Here is a 23,492-nt window from a genome sequence, read left to right as displayed (position 1 = left end):
CAACTTATGTTATGCTGAGGAATTGATGTTGTTTGCGATAAGCTTCTAGCTGTCGGGCTGGGGCTTTCCTTGATGTTATTGTTACTCTGTGTTTAACGGCTGGAATGGTTCGAGAGGTGGCAGAAGGCCTGGCATTTCTTTGGTATTTGAAAGTAAGGTGTCCCCGCGTTTTTTAAGAAGCAGAATTTTGAGTAAATTTTGTGCTGGAACAAGGTTTGGCAGTTTTTTGTTTTGTTGTTCTTTTCTGTTTTTGATATTTCCTCGCTTTCTGGGCTGTTTGTATCTGTTTTGTCTGTTGTTAAGTCAATTAAGGAGCAGTCGCTCTGTATTTCTGGCCTGGTTTTGGAGGGTGGTTTGTCCCTGGTCCCGTCAAGCATCTTGGAGGTTCGTTCGCGTTTTTTTATGCCTCCTTTACTCGTCTGACCTCCTCGGACGCGTCCTGACCTCATGCTACACTAGGCAGGCCTTGAGTCGGCTAGATTCACAAAAATCCAGTCAGCGCAGCGCAGCGCCTCTTCTGCGCGCAGACCTATAGGCAATCACTGGATACTGTGTGCAGCCCTCTGCACGACTTTGTGTGCGTCTCTGTGATGGTCCAGCTGCGAGATTGCTGTGTCTCACAGCCTCAGCCTTCGGTTCTCCGTTGTAAGCAAAAGCAGGTAGTTGCACCCCTAGCCCCCAAAGCGCCTTTCCCGCTGGGTCGTGGCTCTTGAGTCTCCGCGTTTGTTCAATTCTGTTCGGTAGCGTTTGTTTTTCTTCGACGGCAGTATGCGGCAATGTGCGGTATGGAGGGCGCGACCGTCCTGCCTGCTGCCTGCCTGCTGCTTGGCTCGGCTCCGCTTTGCCTTGCCTCTGCTGCCTCCACACACACGCTCGGTCCGGTCACTGCTCTGGTCACTGCCTGTTAAACATATCCCCATGCTCCAGTCTGTAATTTCCGGAATTTCTGTTTGTAGAAGGTGCAGGGGTCACAAGTTAGGGACGATGGAAACACAGCCCCTGCTTCAGCTGGTGAAAGGTAAGAGGAGTTTCAGTCAGCTGCAGCCTCCCTTTGTCGCAAGGTTTGTTGGCACAGAGATTGTTGGCACAGAGATTTTATCTTGTCTCTGGCCAGATACAGTTGACGCTTAGGTATCTTATGATTTTAAGATGAAGGCGGGAGCACCGGGTTTCGATTCAGCATCATGGGGGGGGCTAGCGGCGAGCGGAGTGGAGCTCTCGGGGGGGCCACAGGCAAACAGGCAGATCAGGCAGATCAGACCTTTGGTCAGCTACCGGACTCTTGCCTTGCTTTGCTTTGCGGCCGCCTCTTCCGGCAGCCGCGCTCGCGTCTCTGCCTCCGTCCCTTGAGCCCAACGTCCCAGTTGGCGCAGCTCTCACCTCCCTCGACTGCCGGACGGACGGACAGAGATGCAGCCACTTCTCTCACTAGATGATGCTGGAATTGCGGGGGAGAGAACCCCGGGCGTCCACCAGCAGGGTCTGTTTACCTTGCCTTGCCTCCTCTCTCGCTTTCACCTCCGCTCTCGCCACTAGCCGCTGCTCGCTGCCACTGCTCCTCCTCAGACACGTGACCTGGCGGAATGAACTTCTCCTGTAAGTTTTTCAAGTTAGGCTTGGATTGACTGGTGGTGAGAGCGATGTTGACCTCTAACATTTTCTAATGGGGCACATTGGGCCCCTAACTTTGCGTGTGTTTACAGGTGGTGAGCATTTTTGTGCTGAGCTCAAACCTTTTCTTATTGGTAGTGGGCTTCATTTTACTTTACGTGAATGCTCAAACCATATTGAGGAGGCATTTGTGGTACCCCAAATGTTAAAGTGAGTTTTTGTTAAAATGCAGTTGGTTGTGCAATTCTTACTTGCATTTCCTGGTGGTGGGTCAAGTTTTTGGGCTCAAACCATTTTGTGGGGTTAGCTTCCTACCTTTTTCCATTTACTTGTGATGGGCATTTGTGCCCTAATTTATGATTCATTTACTTTTTACTGGGTACATCTTTGACACCCTGGCTCTGTATCCTTGTTTACTTAGAAAAGCCTGTTGCATCCTTTGGAGCACATTTTTTTCTATTTGTGTGAGGAGATGGGTGTGTGTTCCTGCATGTTTCTATCTTGCGCCATTATTTCCTAGGGCTTTATCCTTTAGAGCACATTTATTTCCTTGTGCTATAAGGGAGAGTGTGTGTTGTGCATGTGTAATTTCCCTCTGAATTTCCTCTTCCTTTTCCTATTTGTTTTTATGCTGAGCATTTCCATCCTCCATCTCATTAAAGGAGGAGGGTGTGTGGTGTCCTGCTCTTCGTTATATTTAGTCCTTCCTTTGCATTCTGTGCCTTGCTGCTCAGCCATTGTATGAGTCATGTCATAGAATGTCTGGTTGAGTGAAATGTCAGTTGGAGTGTGTGAGCAGAGCAGCAGGGATGATGCTCCCAGTGGGGCTACTGCTACTTCTACTACCTTTTGGATTCACATAATCTCTGCTTACCCTCCTTCTTACGTTATTTCATGTACCTTACATTGCAGCTATGTAAAATAGTCTCCAGACTCATGTTTTTTCAAACCTCATTATATATCTTAATCTTCAGGAAAACATTGACCACAGGGAAAGAAATCCTCAGTTTCACACTACATTCTGAGTATTTTCCTTTCAGTTAAATAACAGTTATCATTACCCAGCTGGATGGGAGACATATATGGGTCCTGCATATTCTGGTTCTAAAATTTCATTATAAAGTTCTTCTCACACAATAAACCATTTAGTCAGATCTTTCTTTCTAAATAAAATTTGACATCCCATTGCTTCAAAATATTGTAATTTGCGAGCTAACATAATTCATTTGACTCAGTGATGGGGAAAACAATGCAGGTCTTTGTTGACATTAAGAGTAATACACATTGGATAGCTTCTATTTTGGAATCTGTTTTGGCATTTTACACCTTTTGTAACTGAAGAACTGTACAGCCAATGATAAATACAAATATTTAATGTACAGATGCAAGCAGTGTACCCTCCTTATCTGTTTCCCAACCGCGGCCGGCAGTGGGAGTACCTACTGGGCGGTGACGTGGGGAGGGGGAGGGGCAGGGTGGGGGGTAGTAATGTATGGATTATGGAGTTTTACAGGTAAGTAAACATTTAAATAAATAAAACGAATTTCGTTGCACGCACTGCATCGCACTTGGGGATTCAGTGTACTCAACGAAATTCGTTTTATTTATTTAAATGTTTACTTACCTGGGAAGCTCCGTAATCCATACATTACTACCCCTCACCCTGCCCCTTCCCCTCCCCACGTCACCGCCCTGCAGGTACTCCCACTACAGGACACGGATGCTGTTTCCTCAAACCTGCTCTCTTTAGAAAAGAGTCGCCCACTAAGCATGCGAGATGTACATGCAAGGCACATACGAACGGCCAGAGTGGGTGGTGTACTATTCCACTCAGTAGGAGAAAACCATAATGGAAGAACATTATGTAAAGTAATCTCCCTCCATTAGGATGGTTAAAAAATGATCCGTCTCTACACCTGCAAGTTTCAGTTACTGGAGGCCGGGTTAGAAATGAGACTGCTGAAGGGTGGACCACTATTAAGACCTGCAATGGCTGGTCGGAGCTTTGGGGTGGTGTAGCTTCCTCCACCAGCACCTTGGTTCCAACATGATACACAGCACAATTGGTGACAAAGGACAGCTCCCAATTGGATGGGGTATGCCACAAAGCAAACAATGCCTCCCTGCCTCAGCAGAGGTTGGCAATGACAGGCAGTGTGTACTGCTTGAGGGGATTATTGGCAGTGGCGCCTATTGTCTAGCACCACTCACCACTGCATACCGGAGGACCAAAACTGCCACTGGTGACCACAATTACAGCCCGGTACAATTGTTACTCCCAATCTTAAATAAGATGTCAGGATCCAGAAAGATCTCTATTATGTGGGTCCGAAAATCACTTTAACCCATGTCCTGTGAGGAAAAGCTGCTGTCGTGTGTTTTAGCTTATTTCATATTTAAACCAGTTCGTAAGCCCAGCTACGTTCAGTGCATTTTTGGGAACATGGGATACGATAAGATAACATAAAATAAGATTAAAAAAACGAAAGTGATGTCATGATTTTAAAAGCATTTATTTAAGGAATTGTTCACATGCAGTAATGCTCTGCTCATGTTTGAAATAAATACATCTAATGCATTTAAAATAGTTTCAACTAGTTTAATATTTTCAAAAGGATGACGTTCACAAAATAATTGAATTAGAAACAAATGATTTGATAAGTATCGCTTGAAACACTGCATTCAGGTTACTGAACAGTACGCATGTTTTAACAAGAATATTCCAGGCGCACTTACCTGGTCCTAGCAGATAGCCAGCACTTTGCATCGACCACCCTCTCTTTCCCTTTGCCTGGCAAAAAGATGTCATCAGTTAGAAAGTGTCAAATAGTAAAGGTCCCATGCTTGTGCTGTACTAAGGACGGTGCCACATCTCTGAACAAGATTAGGCATTTCATGCTTTGAATTTTTAAAGTGTTTATTTGCAGATAAAATTATATTACCATAAAAGTGAAAACACACACACGCGCAATACACACAAACTGGACACAGTCACACCTGCTAGTACATAGGCATCAGTTCACCGGTAAACCACCAAAGACTTACAATATGCCGAATTAACATTGAGTGAAAGATTCCGGTGAAAACCAGAACAGGCAAATCTGGGCTGTTCCACAAGCCTTCAGGAGAACTGTCAGGAGCTGGGCAATGTACCTGCCTCCAGGTAATGACAAGAAGGTAATGACATTGCCCGGCGCCATGCAGTGCTCCTGAAGCAACATTCGCAGCAGGCATCTTGTGAGCCCCCAGCCCCCCGGAATGCCACATTACCCGATGACCCTGGAATTCCCGCACGTAGATGCCACCACATGGGCTCTCCAGCTGGGAGAGCTGCCTCGTGATCATAGTGCCAATATCGGCAACATTCATCCGTTCTCATACAGCAACATACATAAATAAACCACACAACACCTTCTTAGTGGAGAAATTTGCTGCAGGTTTATTTGCATAACCAATATGCCAACATGGTGAGTTATATTACGAGCGATCCCAGGGCAGGCCCACCCCTATGCCGCCTGCCCGCCTGATGAGCCAAATTGCACCGTGGACGTCGCCAAACGGTGATAACCAATCATTGGGAGGGGCCACCCCTCCCATCAGTGGACCTCCAGTCCACTCCCTTGCTCACACCCCCCAAAGGTGGCGGAGCCTTCCAGGCTTCCCCCGGTTGCTCAGGCCGACAACCGCCCCTACGACTAACGGGGCGCCGTAGTTCTTCCAGGGGACACGCTAAGACATCCCTGGGTATCCTTGGCTTATCACCCTTGTTGTGCTGCTGCAGTATAGTACCCTTCAGTATCTTGCAGACTCTGGATCGCCCTGTAACTCCTCCTGAAACACAAAACAATAAGTTAGATTTTCCCCTTCCCCGTACCCCTTTTCTGACTGTCCGCAGGGTAAGCGGTAGGGCGGGAGACAGCGCGACGGGCAGCGGTCAAGAGACTGCCCAGTGGGCGGGGGACAGGTTTTGTATCCCTGCCCCCATCCCACGACCGGAAGTGACGCGGCCGACAGACCCTTTTGGTCTCTCGCCCAGGGCGCCTGGGCCGCCAACTTCTGTGCCTTCCTGTGGCACTAAGGCGGCCGCCCTGTTGGAGGGTCCCCTACGGGGCCCCCAGGGCAGCCTTGGCAAAGTGCCAATATCGGCAACATTCATCCATTCTCATACAGCAACATACATAAATAAAACACACAACACCGTCTTAGTGGAGACATTTCTTGCAGGTTTATTTGCATAACCAATATGCCAACATGGTGAGTTATCTTACGGGAGATCCCAGGGCAGGCCCGCCCCTATGCCGCCTGTCCGCCTAATGAGCCAAATTGCACCGTGGCCGTCGCCAAACGGTGATTACCAATCATTGGGAGGGGCCACCCCTCCCATCAGTGGACCACCAGTCCACTCCCTTGCTCACGCCCCCCAAAGGTGGGCGGAGCCTTCCAGGCAGCCCCCGGTTGCTCAGGCCCACAACCGCTTGTAGAATTAACGTGGCACTGTGTTTTTCCAGGGGACACGCTAAGACATCCCTGGGTATCCTTGGCTTAGCACCCTTGTTGTGCTGCTGCAGTATAATACCCTTCTGTACCTTGCAGACTCTGGATCGCCTGTAACTCCTCCACAGCTCTGGGGGTGGCCACCGTCTCAACCAGGGCCCCCCACCCAAGCCGAAATTCCCAACTACATCTTGTTGCTCCCAAGGCCTCCCCAAGGTCCAGCAGAAATAAGTCCCTGCCTACCCCTGAGAGAGGAATCCCATCCGCCTCCCAGCATCCAGTAGACTTGCCATGAAGTAAACCATGTCTGATTAAGCCAAATCCCCTTTGCTCCGTGAATGTACGCATGGCGCTGTTCACTCTTCTACACAAGATCTCCATGGTGTCTCCCATTGTGCTCGCAACACCCTTCTGATCAAGGCCTGATATATTGTTTATAGCACTGAGACTCCCAGCGCCCCACCTGTTTTATTCGCTCTGGCGGCGCCCCTGACAGGAAGGCTGTGGTTGTTGCGCCGATCCTGAAGGAGTGACTGCTGAATCTCTTATCCACCCCTGTCTGTCCTGACAATTTTAAGCACGCCTGCATGATGTGCTCGACTTGAAACTTTGTGACTGGAGACCTGTCTTCATGCACCAGGAGGTACCCCGCCATCTCAGGGCGTTGGCCCAAATAAGCCTGGACAAAAAAGCCTTAAAAGAATCCCTTGACACCGCTATGCTTCACTTAAATCCACTCCAAACCCAAGTAGGGTCTGACTAATTCCACAATATATTCACACAGTAGAATGAAATGCTGCCAATATTTTATTCAAATACAAAATCTCATTTATATATTTAAAATTCGGGAATAAATTCCGAAGCAGTGAAAACAATACAGCATGCCCAGGGCCACCCGCTCAGTGTATGAGGCAAAACTATTCTCCGCTAGTTTAGCGCTGGCCTTTTTCGGGGCCTTTAGGATTGGGAAACCAGTGGCGCGATCTAAACAGGACACCTCGGGGGTTGCTTTGAATTTCAAGGACATTACCATCAGCACGTCCTGCCTCGGGATAGTGGTTAGACAGTCAAAAACGGATCAGGCAGGGGAAGAGAGAGGGGTCCTGTTACAGGGGCTGGAGGACGCGAGGTATTCAAGATAAAATCCTTACTAGCCCCTACGATTGTTGTTGATTCAAGGAGAGTTCTGATTACTTCTATAGTATCTTTCTGGGGGTATATTTGTATATAATGACTCTACATCTAGAGTCACCATATATTTCCTATTTGTGTCGAATGATATTCCCTCAGTTTTAGATATCATATTAGAGGTATCTTTAATGTACGATTTCTGTTTCTGTACTAAAGGCTTCAGGAACCTATCCGCATCTTGGCTTAAGGGCTCTAATAGTGAGTCAATCGATGCAACTATAGGTCTTATGGGGGGATTCTCTAAGTTTTTATGTACTTTCGGTAATCCATAAAATGCTGGCGTTTTGGGATTACACGTAAATAGGAATTTGTATTCTTCCTCACTGATATCCTCATTATCTCTTGCTGTCAATAATATAGCTTCCACTTCTTTTTTAAGGGCATCTAGTTTAGTTTGCGATACCTTTGTGTAATGTAGTTCATTGTCCAAAAGTATCAGTGCTCTAAGTTCATAATCGGGGGTGTCGAATACTACAACCCCCCCTTTATCCGCCAGTTTAATCGTAATCGTGAGGTCTTTTGAAAGGGAATCAATGGCATCTCTCTGTGCTTTAGTTACATTGTGGGTTTGAAACTGTTTCTCATTCAAAAGATTCCCTATTTCCATTTTAAACATTGTTTCAAAAGTATCAACATTTTTACCGATCATGCCTGTGCCGGGGGTAAAGGTGGATTTGGCTCTCAAACCTGAGTCCCTGGGTGCTTCCCTCTCTGGTCTATTCTCAAAAAAATGGCACAGCCGTATTTTCCTGAAAAAGGCTCTAAGGTCCTTTTCCATTTGAAATTTATTGACTCCTGTAGTTGGGACAAAATTAAATCCCATCCGAGAAATGATGTAACATAATAGAATAAAATGTGAGGGGATGTATAGAACTGATTTTCTTTCTATCTCCCATTTTTATATGTATAGATATTATAATAGTCATGTGAAAGAAGTGACCCCATACACAAAATTGTCCTGAAGAAGGTGGCCCCATATCCATTGGTCCCAACCACCGAAAAGCGTTGACGCCTGTTTGTCAAAAGGAATCCAAAAAAGCCAAGAGACCATATGAGATACAAGAGAAATTCTGTACAATAGGTCCTTCTATATGATGGTTTGGCCATTGGATCAGTTTTAAAAGCTTCAACTGAACAAATAACGCTGTTCTTTACGTGGGGTGATACTGTTTCGTGTATTTTTATCTTTTATGCATTTCTGTGTCTTTTTTTATATAAAATTAATACAGTTTTTAGGGTAGCCATGCACAGTGGAATCGACCAATTGTGGAAAAGTATTACGTAATATATGTATTGTTTTCACTGCTTCAGAATTTATTCCCGAATTTTAAATATATAGGAATGGTTTTAAGAAATGAGATTTTGTATTTGAATAAAATATTGCCAGCATTTCATTCTACTGTGTGAATATATTGTGGAATTAGTCAGGCCCTATTTTGGTATGGTATGCATGTTGTTAGGAGTGGATTTAAGTGACGCATAGCGGTTTCCAGGGATTCCTTTAAGGCTTTTTTGGCTAATGTACCCTGTTCCCTGGAACTAGTGGGGTAACCTCTCTTTTGATTTAACCAAATAAGCCTGGACCAAGAGCTTAGGACAATACCTTGCGTTCTCCAGCCCCTGTAACAGGACCACTCTCAATCCCTACCTGATCCGTTTTTGACTGTCTAACCACTATCCTGAGGCAGGACGTGCTGATGGTAATGTCCTTGAAATTCAAAGCCACCCGAGGTGTCCTGTTTAGATCGCACCACTAGCTCCCCAATCCTAAAGGCCCCGAAAAAGGCCAGCGCTAAACTAGCGGAGAATAGTGTTGCCTCATACACTGAGCGGGTGGCCCTGGGAATGTTGTCCAGCATCCCTTGTAGGATCGTGTAACTGATGGGGGACCTATTGTCTGGGGTTCGAGGCTCACTCCTAGCCCAGCCCTTGAGAGCAGCCCTGATTAAAAAGGATTTGGTTGGGTCCTCCTGTCCTCTCAACCTGGCATGATGACTGATGGCCGACAGATGGCCCAAGATCCAAGGTGGTGATTTCCCAGCATCCTTGGCCCACAGGATGAACTTTTGCACTCTGAGATCCAGAGAAGACCCCTCGTCCTCCCACTCTCCCATCGTCGCACAAAGTTTTTCTACACAGGTCCTGTAGCGCTTCACTGTTCTTGGTGCCAGAGACAGCTCCCTCAAACCCCTCACCTGCTGTTTCACTTCAGAAGATGCCATAAGTGTGGTGGGAAATGGGTCATCTCCTCTCTCGGCCACGCCTCCCGGAAACGGCACCACTGAAAACGAGAGAGAGCGTCAGCAGCAACATTCGGAACCCCTTGAATGTGATGAGCTCTGCATTCGACATTATTTAACAGGCATGCCCTCACCAACTCTCTCAACAGGCACAACACTAGGGGGCAGCTCGCTGAGTGTGAGTTGATCGCTTGCACAACCGCTAGGTTGTCTGACCAGAACAGAACCTTCCTTGCTGCCAGAACCCCCGGCCACAGGTGGAGAGCTATTACTATGAAGGAGAGTTCCAACACAGTGATCTTCTTCTTCTGCCAAGAGTTAGGCCACCTTCCGGCACACCACTCCCTGTCCAAGATAACCCCTTCCCTTCCCTTCCAGACGCATCAGTGAAAAATGACAGCTCTGCATTGTTAGCCCAGGGTGCACGCCAGATGACAGACCCATTAAAGTTGTCCAAAAAGTCTGCCCACATTAGCAAATCCTCTCTCATAATGTTATTTTAAAATTGCAAAAACTTTACTTAGCCAAAATAGAGGCGGAACTGCATTAGAAACTACATGCCTTCTATCGTAAGACAAATCCCTGACCCCTACCCTCAACCCCAAGTAGTGGTACAGTCAGAAACGGCCGAACCACCTAAAGAATGTCATGAGGTTTATATCTCAAAGTGGCCAATGAGGGTAGTAAGAAGAGGAGAGTGGACTAAACGTGGCCAAATAAATAGAGCAAGAGGTGGAGGAAGGAGGTCACCAAAGAAAGGGGGTAAAACTATAGACAAGCGGGCAAGGATGGAGAAGATGACTGGTGAAAGGGGGTATGAACCCAAATCACCCAAAGTATTGACGAGTACAATAAAGACGAAAAGCCCCAAAAAGCAGAGTAATAACCAAGGAAAAAATCTGTACCCACATAATATTCCAGCATCTCAGAAACACGTAACCATTAAAAATACACCACAGCCTAAGGAGTCTGGGAAACAGATGGGAGGAAGTTTGCAGCCTGGGATCAACCGGGATGTACAGGTTAATAGGACTAACACCCAGATAAAAAAGGCCAACACATCAGAAATTAAAAAAGGAAGGGAGACTATGAGTCTACATTTTGAACCAATCACATTAAAGAAAGGGTGTAAGAAGATAGGCAAGAGGTTGCCCCTAAACAGGTCACAACTTCTACAAGGGTTTGCAAAATGCTATAACTTGAAAGCAATTGGTACAAATGATCTAAGACAAGTGGGCTTTAGGCAAAACAATGAGGGTAAGGATGTTACCAGAGTAATGTTGTATTCAAACCTGGTAAAAAATACGATTGAAAAAGCAGCTAAGGAGTTAGAGATAGAGGGAATACGTTTATTATCCAAAGATGAGGTATTAGTAGAAGGGAAAGGGTGGCATGGAAAACATTTCCTAAGGTATCATGCAGGGCTAGGAAAGAGACAAGTATGGATAAGCGACCCAGAAGAAGAGGAAGGGGCCCCCTTGGAAAATATTAGAATAGTAGCAAATAATTCAAACGCAGAAAACTGGTGGGGAGATTGGAGTAAGGATTTAGGCCAGGCAGGACCCTCATCTAGAGTCTCCGAAGGATATGGGGATGACGGTAGGCTAGATGATGTGGAATAGGAAAAAGGGAAGCCACATAGCATAAGACTAGCCTCCTGGAATATAATGGCCTAGGTGATGAAGCCAAACAAAATAATTTAAGGGAATTAGGAGAAAATACAGAGATTATGTCCATCCAGGAGACTTGGCTATGTGCAAGACCCCCACATTCTATGGCTTCTCCCAGCAAAACCGCTTAGCAAAGAAACATAGATTTGGCCGGCCAGCTGGCGGAATAATGACTCTGGTGTCAACAAAAATAACAAAGAAGGTGACAGCAATATCTGTAAAATGTAAATGGCTGCTTACTTGTAAAATAATGCTATCTGATTTTGTAAAGAGGAATATGATAATACTTATCAATGTATATATGCAATGGGATTCCTTGGAGGAATATATAGCAGAAAGGGGGCATTTTAAAGAAGATATGGATACAATCTGCGAAAAGTACGGCAGGGATTTGATCATGTTAATGGGCGAATTTAACCATAAATTACATCCCAGGAGGGTAGACGGATTGTTTCAAGAAATATTAGAGACCTACGTATTAATACAAGCTACTTTCCCAGAATGTATAACAACTGCTAAGGACACCAAGTTGGGAAACTTTCTGGGAACCAAAAATCTCTTCTGCCTAAATGGGAGATCTCCCTTAGATTGGCCAGCTAAGAAAACGTTTAAACCAGGTACCCAAAACTGTCCAATTGATTACGTGTTCACAACCCCCTGGAGTTTCCAACTAATCACAGGGTTTAGGATTCAAAATAGAAAAGGGAGTGACCATAATATTTTATCTCCAGAAATCCCTGACGCACAGCAAATGACCCATACCCAAGTCATGGAACAACAGATGGAATACCCCAGGCGATGCACAACACGGCTCTCGGAAGAATATATGGCTAGACTAGTAAAGTTACAACAGAATCTAGATCTAGACACAGCAAGTGGGCAGGGGTTAGATTGGTACGTGAGAAAAATCGAGGATGTGGTTCAAACCCTTAGTGAGGGGCTGAGAATTGATCAACAAAAGACTAAAAAGATCCATTCAAAGCCGGAGTTACAAGGAAGATGGTTTACAAAGGAATGCCTGGAAAAGAAAAGAGAAGTGAGAAGAATGACGCGTCGCCAGCTTTAGCGGACAGGCAGGGTAGTGGTAATGACCTTGTAAGTCTGAAAAGAGAATATACTACGTTAATTAGAAGGGCGAAAAGAGAATATAAAGAAGCTTGTTGGTCAAGATTACTTGAGGCAATTGAGGCAAGAAGCTTACAGCAGTTCTGGAGACTAATTCACTTGGCTGTGGATTACCAGTTACCCAAAATGAATTGTGTAGTGGCAGAAGCAGCCTGGGAGGATTATTTGCAGGACCTATGTAGCCCTGGGAGTAACCTGGAAGAGAATCAGCACACAGACTGGAGCGGTCTGGTAGCAGATATAAAACTTGATTTTTCGGTCCCAGAAGTTAAAACAACGATAAAGAGTCTGAATTTAACAAAAGCTGCACTGATAATTAGCGGCTCTGATAATTAAAACCCAGACAGATTGGTGGGCTGAATTTTTTGCCAAAATGTTTCGAGTAGTTTTGGACACTGGGAGGTTCCCAGATAGCTGGAAAGGGGCAATAATAAGGCCCATACACAAGAAACGTGATATGCACACCCCAAAAAATTACAGATTAATCAATCTGCTAGACATCGAGGAGAAAATATTTGCAAAAATAGTGTTAGGAAAACTAAAAAATTGGGTAGAAGCAAAGTCAATTGTCCCAGTAGAACATGGAGGTTTTAAAGAAGGGCACTCTACAGTGGACCACTGCTACGCTCTTTGTGCACTCGCCTGGAAGTCAATAGAACAAAAGTGTAAAATGTTCTGCTGCTTTGTCGACTTCAGGGCGGCCTTTGATTTGGTGGATCGTAAGAGGTTATGGGAGTGCTTGATTAAATATGAGATCCCACCGGGCCTACTTGTAACACTGGAAAAATTGCATAGAGGTAATTGGGCCCAAGTGATCAAAGACACTCATGGGGCATTGACAAAGAAAATACCCATAGGGAACGGGCTAAGACAGGGCTGTGTCCTGGCTCCTCTCCTCTTTTCAATTTTTTTAGCTGACCTACCAGCGGCCCTGGAAGTGGAAAGAAGCGCGAGCCCTAGAATGAGTGGCAGGAAGGTAGCAAGCCTGCTATATGCAGATGATCTTGTGATCATCGATCAGACGGAGATAGGGCTACAGAGAAAATTAAATGCTTTTAGTGAATACTGTGAGGCCAAACTTTTAGTGGTTAACATGGACAAAACGAAGATCCTGACCTTTGGTAAAAAGTCTAAAAGCTTTAGCTGGTACCTAGGTCAAACGAAACTAGAATCTGTAAGGGAATACAAATACCTAGGTTTATGGTTCGAAAGCTCGTTAAAATGGGGGATACATTTGGACACCCAAAAAGCGAAAGCATCATCCTCTATCTGTGGCCTGAAAAAAATTTATAAAAATTATGGGGACATGTCACATAAACCTTTGCTAAAAGCTTATGAAGCTATAATCCCGCCCCAAGTATTGTATGGAGCAGAAGTTTTACATCTTAGTGGTAAAGGAGGGTGGGATCGGGAGGAAGGCAGGGCTCTAAAAATGCTACTGTCCATACCAAAGGCAGCCATGATACAAGCAATCAGAATAGAGATAGGAACAATAGCATGGAATATCCAGGTCTAAATGTCCCTGGCAAGATTTTGGAAACGCCAATCCCAAGGGGGCGCGCAGAAGGTATCATATTGGTGCAGTGAGGAAATCAGGCAGAGCAGCCTTAAATGGGCAATAGAAGCAAGAAGGAAAATTAAGGAGATTACTGGGAGTCTAAATGTGAGAGTAAACCAGAATCCTTTAGATGTTGCCTTTTCAAAGAGTCTACTTAGAGCACAAGGCATGGAGCAATCAAGGAACCAGGACCTAGAATACTTAAGAAAGAAAATGTCGGTCCAATGCATGGTAAAAGCATGATTTATTTTCATTAACAATTTTGGTTTTGCCCTCAAAGTAAGCATTAAGTCTGACTTTACGGAAAAAACTCTGAAGATCGCATTCTAAACCATATTTGTCAATGGTTGCAGCTATGGCGTATCCTAATCCTTTTTCTAATACCTTTTTATCGTCCTGGATGATGGTCCTAGTAGAGAGATTCATTATTGGTACTTTTGTATCTAGTCCCACTTCTTTTGGCTCCGTGTATTGTATTGACGTTATTGGAATTGGTTCTGAGAGGGGTAATTTCCATACTCCACTCCCAAAGGGGACTTTTTCATGCTGCAATTGTGGAATCTGCAACTATATAATTAAAGGATCAGAAATCTCAATAAATGAGATAACATACAAGATTAATGATTTTTTTAATTGCAGAACCATGAATGTAATATACCTGATCCGATGTCCCTGTGATCTGGGATATACCTCCAGGGAGATCAGAGTAAGAGTCAATGAACCTAGGTCAGCAATAAGGACCTCAAAAAAATCATCACCATTAGTAGACCATTGGATATATGCCAAACACAAAGTAGAAGACCTGAAATGGTGCGTGATAGAGACAGTTAAAATGACCTTCAGAGGAGGAGATCTTACCCTAAAAAGAAAAAAAAAGGGAACAGTTCTTCATGTCCAAATTCAACACTGTGCGGAAGGGGCTAAATAGCAAGGAAGACTGGGAGAGACTATTAGGCTGATCCAGTCAAGTATTAGCAATAATGGGTTGTTCTAACAATGAGGCTGATCCAGTCCAGTATTAACCATAATGGGGGTGTCAAGAGTGATTTGGTGTATAACATATTCATCTACAACTAGACACTTCTTTCAAACAAGATCTGAAAACATTTTTTGCTAAAAATACCAACAAACTAAGATTGAATTCAGAAAATGGATAATAATTAGATCGTCCATACCTACTCCCTAATGCCTAATATCACTAGAGATAGGGCCACATTGGCAAATAAATAGTTTTTCTTGTAAGCATCAAAATCTAAATGAAGTAGACCCTCTTTTATAGTAAAATATAAGTGGTTGATATAATACCCAAAGGAAAACAGAGGTAGCCGTCTCAAGATGACTGACAATTGGGACATACCTGCCATGAGCGATAACATATGAAATAACCAAAAACTTTTTAGATAAAGCACACCACTGAATGGGCAGAACATTAGCGGGATCGCAAATTAACACAGGAATATCCTTATATTAATAAATCTTGACGGAAGATAAAGAGATATGAACAACAGAGTTACCCGTCCCAAGATGGCCGGCACGTAAATGCGCCGTGTTTTAGCCTGATAGAGAATTAACGAAATATGTTACCTTAATATAATCACAATAACATGCCGCACATTGGGTATTATAGTGGTGTGACTGTTTTTTAATGATTCACTTAATATCAAGAAATACTGAGAAAAGACCTAAATACGATTATCAATTTGACCCCTGACCCGAGGCGCACACATATAAAAGGAAAGCAAAAACGGGTTATGGTAATACGTCGTACCCGGAAGCTGTGTAGCAGAGGAGGCAGGGAGGCCGAAAACTACGGAAAAGGTAGGCGTGATATCGTATGAGGAATCGGTTTAAGGAATGCAGTGTTTTCTTTAATTTAAACTCTGTCGCAGTCATAATGCCGAAAAAATAGTAATAAAGACCAACGCGGATTTTCGGCTTTATGCCGGATTTATCTGCGTTTATTTATAATATAACCCCTAGGGGCATCTATGAAGGGGATATGAGTTCACTTGAAGTACTAACAGAACTTGAACTTTTAGAAGTGAGGGAAAGAGTGGACACTGGAAAGGGAGGCAAGATTCCCTATATCCACACAAGATATGTCTCTTAATGAGATAATACCATCCAATTGCGTATAAGGGCCGCAATAATACAATATGCAACAATAATTATTAGCCATGGTTCTAAATGATGGCCCGAGATAATTATAAATATATAGATAATTGGAGAAGGACTAAGCACAGCCATATGATATGCAGGGACTACGAACTGCCCTATGTCTTAGTCATTAAAGACATTAAAAACTTCAAAAAAATGTATTAAATGATATGGACTAATAGATGGTCCCTAATATGTGATAAAATCCTAACAAACTAAATCTGTATACTATACTAGTAACGATATAGAGTCATAGCTAACGACAAAGACGATAGACAATATACTCGAAATGTAATCAGGTGGGCATAATGGATAGGAGCATAAATTTGAAACTGTCCCTTTTCCTTTCTCTTTCCTCCACTATAGAGAACCCTTAAGTGCATCTAAGCCATAAGGAAGGAGTTCGGGCTAAAGAAAAAATTAAAATCAATAGCCATAACATCCAATAAGATACTAGCAGAAGATTTCTCTGCTGAAACACGCCGACCAAAAAGGTATAATATAACCTTATGAAATAGCTTTTTTTGGTTATCACGAAGCAATTTTGAGGAGATTATTATGACAAAGGCTTGTATTTCTGTTCAGGAAAAACGTCTGGATGTGTATTAAATAAAGGAATATGTACGGTGGCCTTCCCCTACACAGCTTCATCAGTACCCCTGATCTTTAACTGACAGGTATGATACTCGATAAGCATGGAATCTGGTCATAGGTGTTTAATAGCTAGACGACTCTTAAAAATGGTTAATTTCTTTATTGTTTTAATATAGGTGGTTTTTAACTCTAAGAAACGGAATCTACAACAAACGCCAATTTTAGAAAAAAGCAGAAGTGTGTCTTTGTCTCTTGTAATGACAACATTAGTCTCTTGAGAATCAAGGTATGTGTATGGTCTGTACCCTGATAGAATAACATTAATTGAAAAGTTGTTTATACTAAAGAGCAGTGATATCACTATCCATCGCATGAGGAAAAGAGATAAGACCTATAGAATTGATAAATGAGGATGTTCTGTACCGAAAATCTTTTCATAATTCAACATAGAATGTGGGGGAACTTACATCTCTACAATGTATATTAAAGAGAGTTTAACTTCATGGATAAACAATTAGATTACGTGATTATGTAGGTGATTAACAAGAGGAACCTGTGTATTAAATGTATGTAAAATTTTCCTGTAGATAAACCGTAGTGCCGCGTCGACTTTTTTGGTTTTTCTATGACATGAATTGTTTATACTCTTTTAAAAAAAAATGAAATATTGTATACTGTGTTTTTCTTAATGACAGAGGGTTATTCCCTCAAGTTTTAATAAAATGTGATATATTTTTTAATCTAATGTAGATGTGTCGTTTTAATCTAAGACAGAGCTCCTTTTGACGTACTTGGTGTATTATAATGTGTTTTTAAATTGTTTAGATAATTATTTTCTTACCTGATCCACTCTGGACAATATTTAAGTGAACTCGGAGATATAGTGTCTTCAGACCCAGACTAGGGTTACGCAATAACGTCTCTGAATGAAAGCCAGCGTGGCTTGTCCTTCCCTACGGCTAGCCGAATCTGCTGGCCAGGTCCCAAATTTTGTCTGCAGGCAGCCTGGATTCCCCCAACACAGTGTCCAGTTCAATTCCTAGGAAAGTAAGCTCCTGTGCAGGCCCTTCTGTCTTCCCCGATGTTAGAGGTTACCCCAGATGATTCGCAAGGGACTGGAAGTTATAGAGTGCATCCTTGCATTCCTGCGTGCCCTCCCGCCCAATGAAAAGGAAATGATCCAAGTAGTGGGAAACTCCTTCCACCCCAAAAGTGTCCTGTAACCCCCATTGCAAGAAGGAACTGAATGCCTCAAAGAAAGCACAGGAAACTACCCACCCCATGGGCATGCATTTGTCAAAAAAGTACCAGTCATCTAGCCTAAAAGCCAGCAGGTGTTAGCTGCTCAGGTGCACTGGTAGCAAGCGGAACGCAGATTCAATGTCTGCCTTTGCTAACCATGCCCCCTTGCCCGCCCTCCTGACTAAGTCCAGAGTCACATCTATAGTACAGTATGACACTGAGCACGTTCCCTCCTGAAGGCCATCGTTGACTGAGTCCCCTTCCGGGTAAGATAGGTGATGGATAAGTCTGTATGACCCAGGCTCCTTCTTAGGTACCAACCCTAGCGGGGAAACTACAAAGTTGTCCAGTGGTGGCTCCCTGAAGGGCGCTGCTACCCTCCCTAGCTCCAGTTCCTTCCCGACTTTGGCCTGCACTATTGCTGGAAGGTCTTTGGCTGACTTTAAGTTGTTTGCCTCCCTACAAGAAAGGGGCCCCACAAAAGGGATCACAACACCTTCCGAAAACCCTCCCAGCAGTAAAGCCCCATCTACCTCGTTGTGGTACCATTGGAGGAGGGGGAGGATATTGGTCATGTTGATGGGTGATGGCCCTTTTAGGGAGGGGGAGGCCCGTTAGCCGGGGAGTAAGAGGGGTTCCCTAAGCTTGGGTGGAAAGACAAATGCGGTTGGGAAGCTGAGTGGAGGGTCATCTGTTGTAGGGGTTGGTCTATCTACATATGTCAGTGCTGCCTCAATTGTCCTGTTTTCCGTTGGCTGACTGCTTCTTATTCTGTTTGGACTGACAAGAGGTTGCGGGATGTCGGCCACCGCACTTGCTGCAGGCATGCTGAAACCTACATTTGATCCCCCATGAGCATGCCCCTGAATTGTAGAGGTTGCATGATCCTGGAGACACCCTCCTGAACCCCCCTCTGTGGCCCCCCATATGCACCCAAAGAAAGGACTGCTTGAAACCCCTCGTGCTTGTCTGGGGGGACTCTGAATCTGACTGAGCCCCCCCCTGCGCCTTAGGCTGCTTCACTGTGTTCTGCACCTCATGGGACCCCATATGATCCATGCACAACTGGACCTCCTTTTGGTCCCACCCCATTTCTGGGCATACTGCCATCTTCTTCCTAAATTCCCGATCATAGTCCAGCCACCCTGACCCGCCCCACTTTTGTGCTTCTGTGTGAATCAGTCTTTGGTATAGCACCAGCGTCCGCCCCTGCTCTGGGAATTTTTCCAACATCACAGACTGTAAGATGGCGAAGGCTGAAAGCCAGCTGTCGATAGACTTCTGCGGCCATGCCTGGAACCTGACTTTCTTGTCCTCATCTTTTCCCCCAACCCCCAAGGCGTCCTGGCCATGTTGGCCAAACAGGAGCTGGGAAAAAATATAGAGAAATTCCCGCCTCCATATGAATTCCTTAACAGCAATTGGCACCTCCCAGGACAAGGAGCTGCGGCCTGACAAGAGCGGCGCGTGAGTGACCAGTATGGGCCCTGATTGCGCCCCCGGGGGCTACACAGTAATAGCATTTGCAGCTGCAACAGACTGGGATGCTGCAACCGGCTGGAGTGCTGTGGAAGGAGTGACTAAAGGAGCGCTGGGCACGGCCTGAGTGGGGATAACCACTGCCCCCACTACAGTAGGTCCCCCCCACCTCGACGTGTTGTCCCCCGCTAGTAGTCTGGATACCTAGCCCAAGGACACCCCCCATCCCCGCAGCTTCTGTACCATAGCTTATATCCGTTAAACCATTCCCTGTCTGAGCTCCTAATACGGGTGTCGTCACCGGGGGATAACTGTTGCACCTGGGTGGATCTCCCTTGGAGGGCCCACACATTTGATGCCAGTGCCACCTCTACTTCCCCATTGTTCGCAGTGATAGCCCCAATGTTCGAGCTAGCCCCGGCGAGACCAGCTGTGACTCCTGCCATGAAGCTCTTTAAAGTGTCGGTGAGCTTACCCACGTCCTCATTTGTTGCGAAGCTCACTTGAGGCGTGCTGCCGGCCGGGGGGGAGGTTGGTCCTTGGGGGAACATGCAGCGGGGCACTTTGAGTAGTGTCGACTGCCCGACTCTTGTTTGGCGGCGGATCTGCCGGGTAATCTTTGACTGTTGCCCTGCAAATCCGCTTGGGTCGGGAGGGGCCTGCCTCTTCACTAGGCTCCTGCTCTGGGATCGAACCCGCACAGACGATGCCAGAATCCTCCGGATTGCTAGCCTGCAATAGTTCAGCGGCCCAAGCCAATCCCTTGGACTTGGCCAGTTCGACGGTGGCCGCTAGCTGTGCGTCTTGGGAAGTGCCTTGCTGAGTTTCTTCCACTTGGGAAGTCAACGAGAAAAGCGAAGGGGATCCCTGGCTAGCCATAATTATTCTGAGCAGGACGACTCAACCTGGAATGAAAAACAGCAATGAGCAACAACCCTGACCTCTGATAGGCACTCCCAAGATGGTCCTGCTGTCCCTTCCATGACGCTCAACCTGCGTCTGTACTTACTATCCTGGATGTGTGCAACGTGCTTGGATGGGTGATGGTCGATGGGTGACTCCACGAATTCTGTGGTGGAGATGAAGCAGAGGTTAGGTTAGCGTACCCCTAAACGTGCTCTTGCACCCCCGTCCCTTCACACGCGCAATTTCCTCTTGCTGTCCCTTTTGCACACCCACCTCGCATCAGTACTTACTATCCTGAATGTGGGTTATTCTTCTTAATTGGTAGCCACTCAGTCCGTACCTCTGCGAAATCTGTGTCGGAGATGAAGCATAGGTGAAGTTAGTTCTTTCCCCACCCCTGAACGGTAAACAGCCATAACAACGCGGGCATTACCCCGCGCTGCTATTACAACGCTGCTTTTACAATGCAAGTTGTTAAAACGACTTGCGCTGGAGGGCGCTGTTGGATAGGAAATAGTTTAATTTTCTATTCCAACACCTTCCCTACTGTAACGTGGGCTGGAGTTGGAATAGAAATTAAACTATTCCACTATCCAACACTTACAACGTAAGTCGTTGTAACGACTTGCGTTGTAAAAACAGCGTTGTAATGGCATGCGGGGTAAAAGCCCGTGTTGTAATGCCATACAACCTCCCTGAACGTTCACCCAGAGCATTTCCCCCCCCATCTTGGGAGGCATGTAGGCCCTGTGACCCCGACTCTATGACTGCTGCATGCACTCACATGCAGTGTGCGAATGAACTATTCACCTTCGCCTCCCAAACTGACCCTGTTCCCCCCGCATGTACCTGGTTGTTTTCTGTCGGAGAGGGTGTTGGGGGTGTGGGGTAAACCGGCAATCCGAGTGTCAATTCTGGTCCTGACCTGCTTGGGGAGAAAACACGTATGATTGGTCAAACTGGTCCCCCCTGCAAGCCCCAGGTAGATACCACGACCGGCTGCGTCACCTTATGCAACTTTCTTATTCCAGATGTACAACCCTTCTGCACTTGCTTACCAAGCCTACCCTGCTGTGAATGCGGAACTCGTGCCACCTGCGGACTTGCTGGCAGATGTAAACTCTCTGTAGTAACTCTGTAAAACAAAAACATATAGTAGACATAAACGGACCCCAAAGCCCTCAGGTAACTGTGGAAATGGGGTGGGGGGATTAGCTACTCGTTAATCCTGCTGTATCAACAGTCTCCATTTTAAAACATCTCGAGCTATCTCATACGTAAGACTAATCAAATACTCGGTATAAATAGGCATCCGCATGAAAAGTGTCATATCCTCATAGCTGGAAACGTACCTCATAATACGTTCCAAGTAAAACATCTGGGCCTTTATGGCACTAGCAATTGAGACCACGCGCTGCGGAAACGCTCACACAATTGCCCAACCTGGAGTTTACCGCTTTAGCGCGGCGCGAATTTTCGCGCTGTGCTGAAGATTCTAAAAACGGGTGTGGTCGTGACGGAGCGGTTCCGTCATCAGCACAGCTCAACCGACGCTGATGACGGAACCGTTCCGTCATGAGCGTCGAAGGGGTTAAGCGCGAAACCCAACAATGCAAAAGGTTTTAAATGGCCATCGGCACGGGACATACTATTATTAAAGTTGAATTTATTTGCTCTTGATACATGCACAATTGACACTATTGCCTGTGACGAACGTTTGCTCTTGTAACATGCTGACTAGTAAATGTATTCTCATGTATCCCTATCCCTATGCTTTGTTCCTATTTTCAAAGCGGAGTGACACCTACAGGTATAGTCCGTGCAAAATAAAACATATAAGATGAATAAATAACAACATAATACCATCATCTCCATCCTTCATGTGCCTAAAGCCACACAACACAGCAGTGCCCCCCGGCCAAACACCGGTGGCCCCAACCCACACGTCGGGACAATCAGTGCAGTAGAGTTACTGAACTGCCTAAACAAACAAGCATAAAACTCGGTCCGTACGCCCTAAGCCACGAGCCAGCCTCGGAGTGGCCTTAAAACATGCACGACCCGAAGGTATGGAGCTCGCAGCATGAGCACCGAATAATGCCCGATCAGCACAACACTGCCCCACACAATTGGCACAGTGATCTTCCTTGTTTAACCCCGACTACCAGGATGAGGACGGGGCGGGAGCCGGCACAAAGGGGAATCTGAACACCCCGTGCAGCCAGCCTGGCCAGCGCTGCCCCACGACCGCGAAGGCATCGGTCTTAACAACTGCCCGGCCGGCCTCACCCTGGAGAATCCGCCTCCTCCCCAGCGTCTCCCCCGAGGACTGCAAGGAGCCTCGATGAGCCTCGTGACTGGCCACACGTGGATAATAGTGAGGTGGAACTAGAAGCGTTGCTACCCCTCCCCCACCGGAGACCCTCTGCCGATCATGGTCTGCCCCTTGAGGGCATCGGGCCGAGAGCCACCGGGAAACAGGGACGATCAGGCCAAACACTGGTGGGGGAGGCGGGGTGAACGTGCTGAATATCGTCGCTGGAAACCCTCTCCCCCCTGGAATCCTCTAGGTAGCACAGTCTGCACAACAAGGGCACCTGGACAGGAGTTGCCGGGCATCAGGGACAATCGGGCCATCAGCCTGGCCTAGTCATAAGAGGCCTGTTATGGGGGTGCTGGGTCAAAAACGACTCCGAGCGCCCATCTGCTACCACCCCCAGCCCAGGCTAATCTCCCGGGACACAAGGTCCACCCGCACCCACGCTCGTGAAGCCGTGCCGCAGTGGAAGCATCCGCCTCCTGGAGGCAGCGGGATGCTGTCGCCATATGTTGCTGCCCAGGACCGGCAGCGCGAGAGCTGCCTAGGGGCTACCCACCTCTCCCTTACACCCCCGCCCTAAGTACTTAGCCCCCCCACGCATGCCAAGAAGGCCTCGCGGGGGCGCCAGCATAAGTCATGGCTGAGTCCCTCCAGGTCAAGAACCTGCACGAGGAGAGACCCGTTAAAGGGGGATGGTGGAAGGGCAGGGCGGGGAGGATACCGGGGCAACTAACCTGGAAATCTTTCAGCAACTCACAGCACGTCCAGACAGCACGACAGGCAGCGGTCAAGAGACTGCCCAGTGGGCAGGGGACAGGTTTTGTGCCCCTGCCACCCTCCCACGACCGGAAGTGACACGGCCGCCAGACCCTTTTGGTCTCTCGCCCAGGGCGCCTGGGCCGCCA

At 46.2% G+C, this 23,492-nt stretch overlaps 1 protein-coding gene across 2 annotated transcripts in view; it reads right to left on the bottom strand.

Annotated features, from left to right (window-relative positions):
- The window catches only part of LOC144825200 (galanin peptides-like), a 257,154-nt gene that overhangs the window by 168,621 nt on the left and 65,041 nt on the right, over nt 1-23,492 (bottom strand). For both annotated transcript variants that reach the window (XM_078684053.1, XM_078684052.1), the window contains exon 3: nt 4,348-4,402. In XM_078684053.1, the coding sequence (XP_078540179.1) occupies nt 4,348-4,402 (55 nt within the window). The remainder of the gene's footprint in view (nt 1-4,347; nt 4,403-23,492) is intronic.

This window comes from Lissotriton helveticus, chromosome 3_1, assembly GCF_964261635.1.
Source record: "Lissotriton helveticus chromosome 3_1, aLisHel1.1, whole genome shotgun sequence".
Lineage (NCBI taxonomy): Eukaryota > Metazoa > Chordata > Amphibia > Caudata > Salamandridae > Lissotriton > Lissotriton helveticus.
The sequence above is the reverse complement of the archived record's forward strand: the minus strand, read 5'-3'. Positions and strand labels throughout refer to the sequence as shown.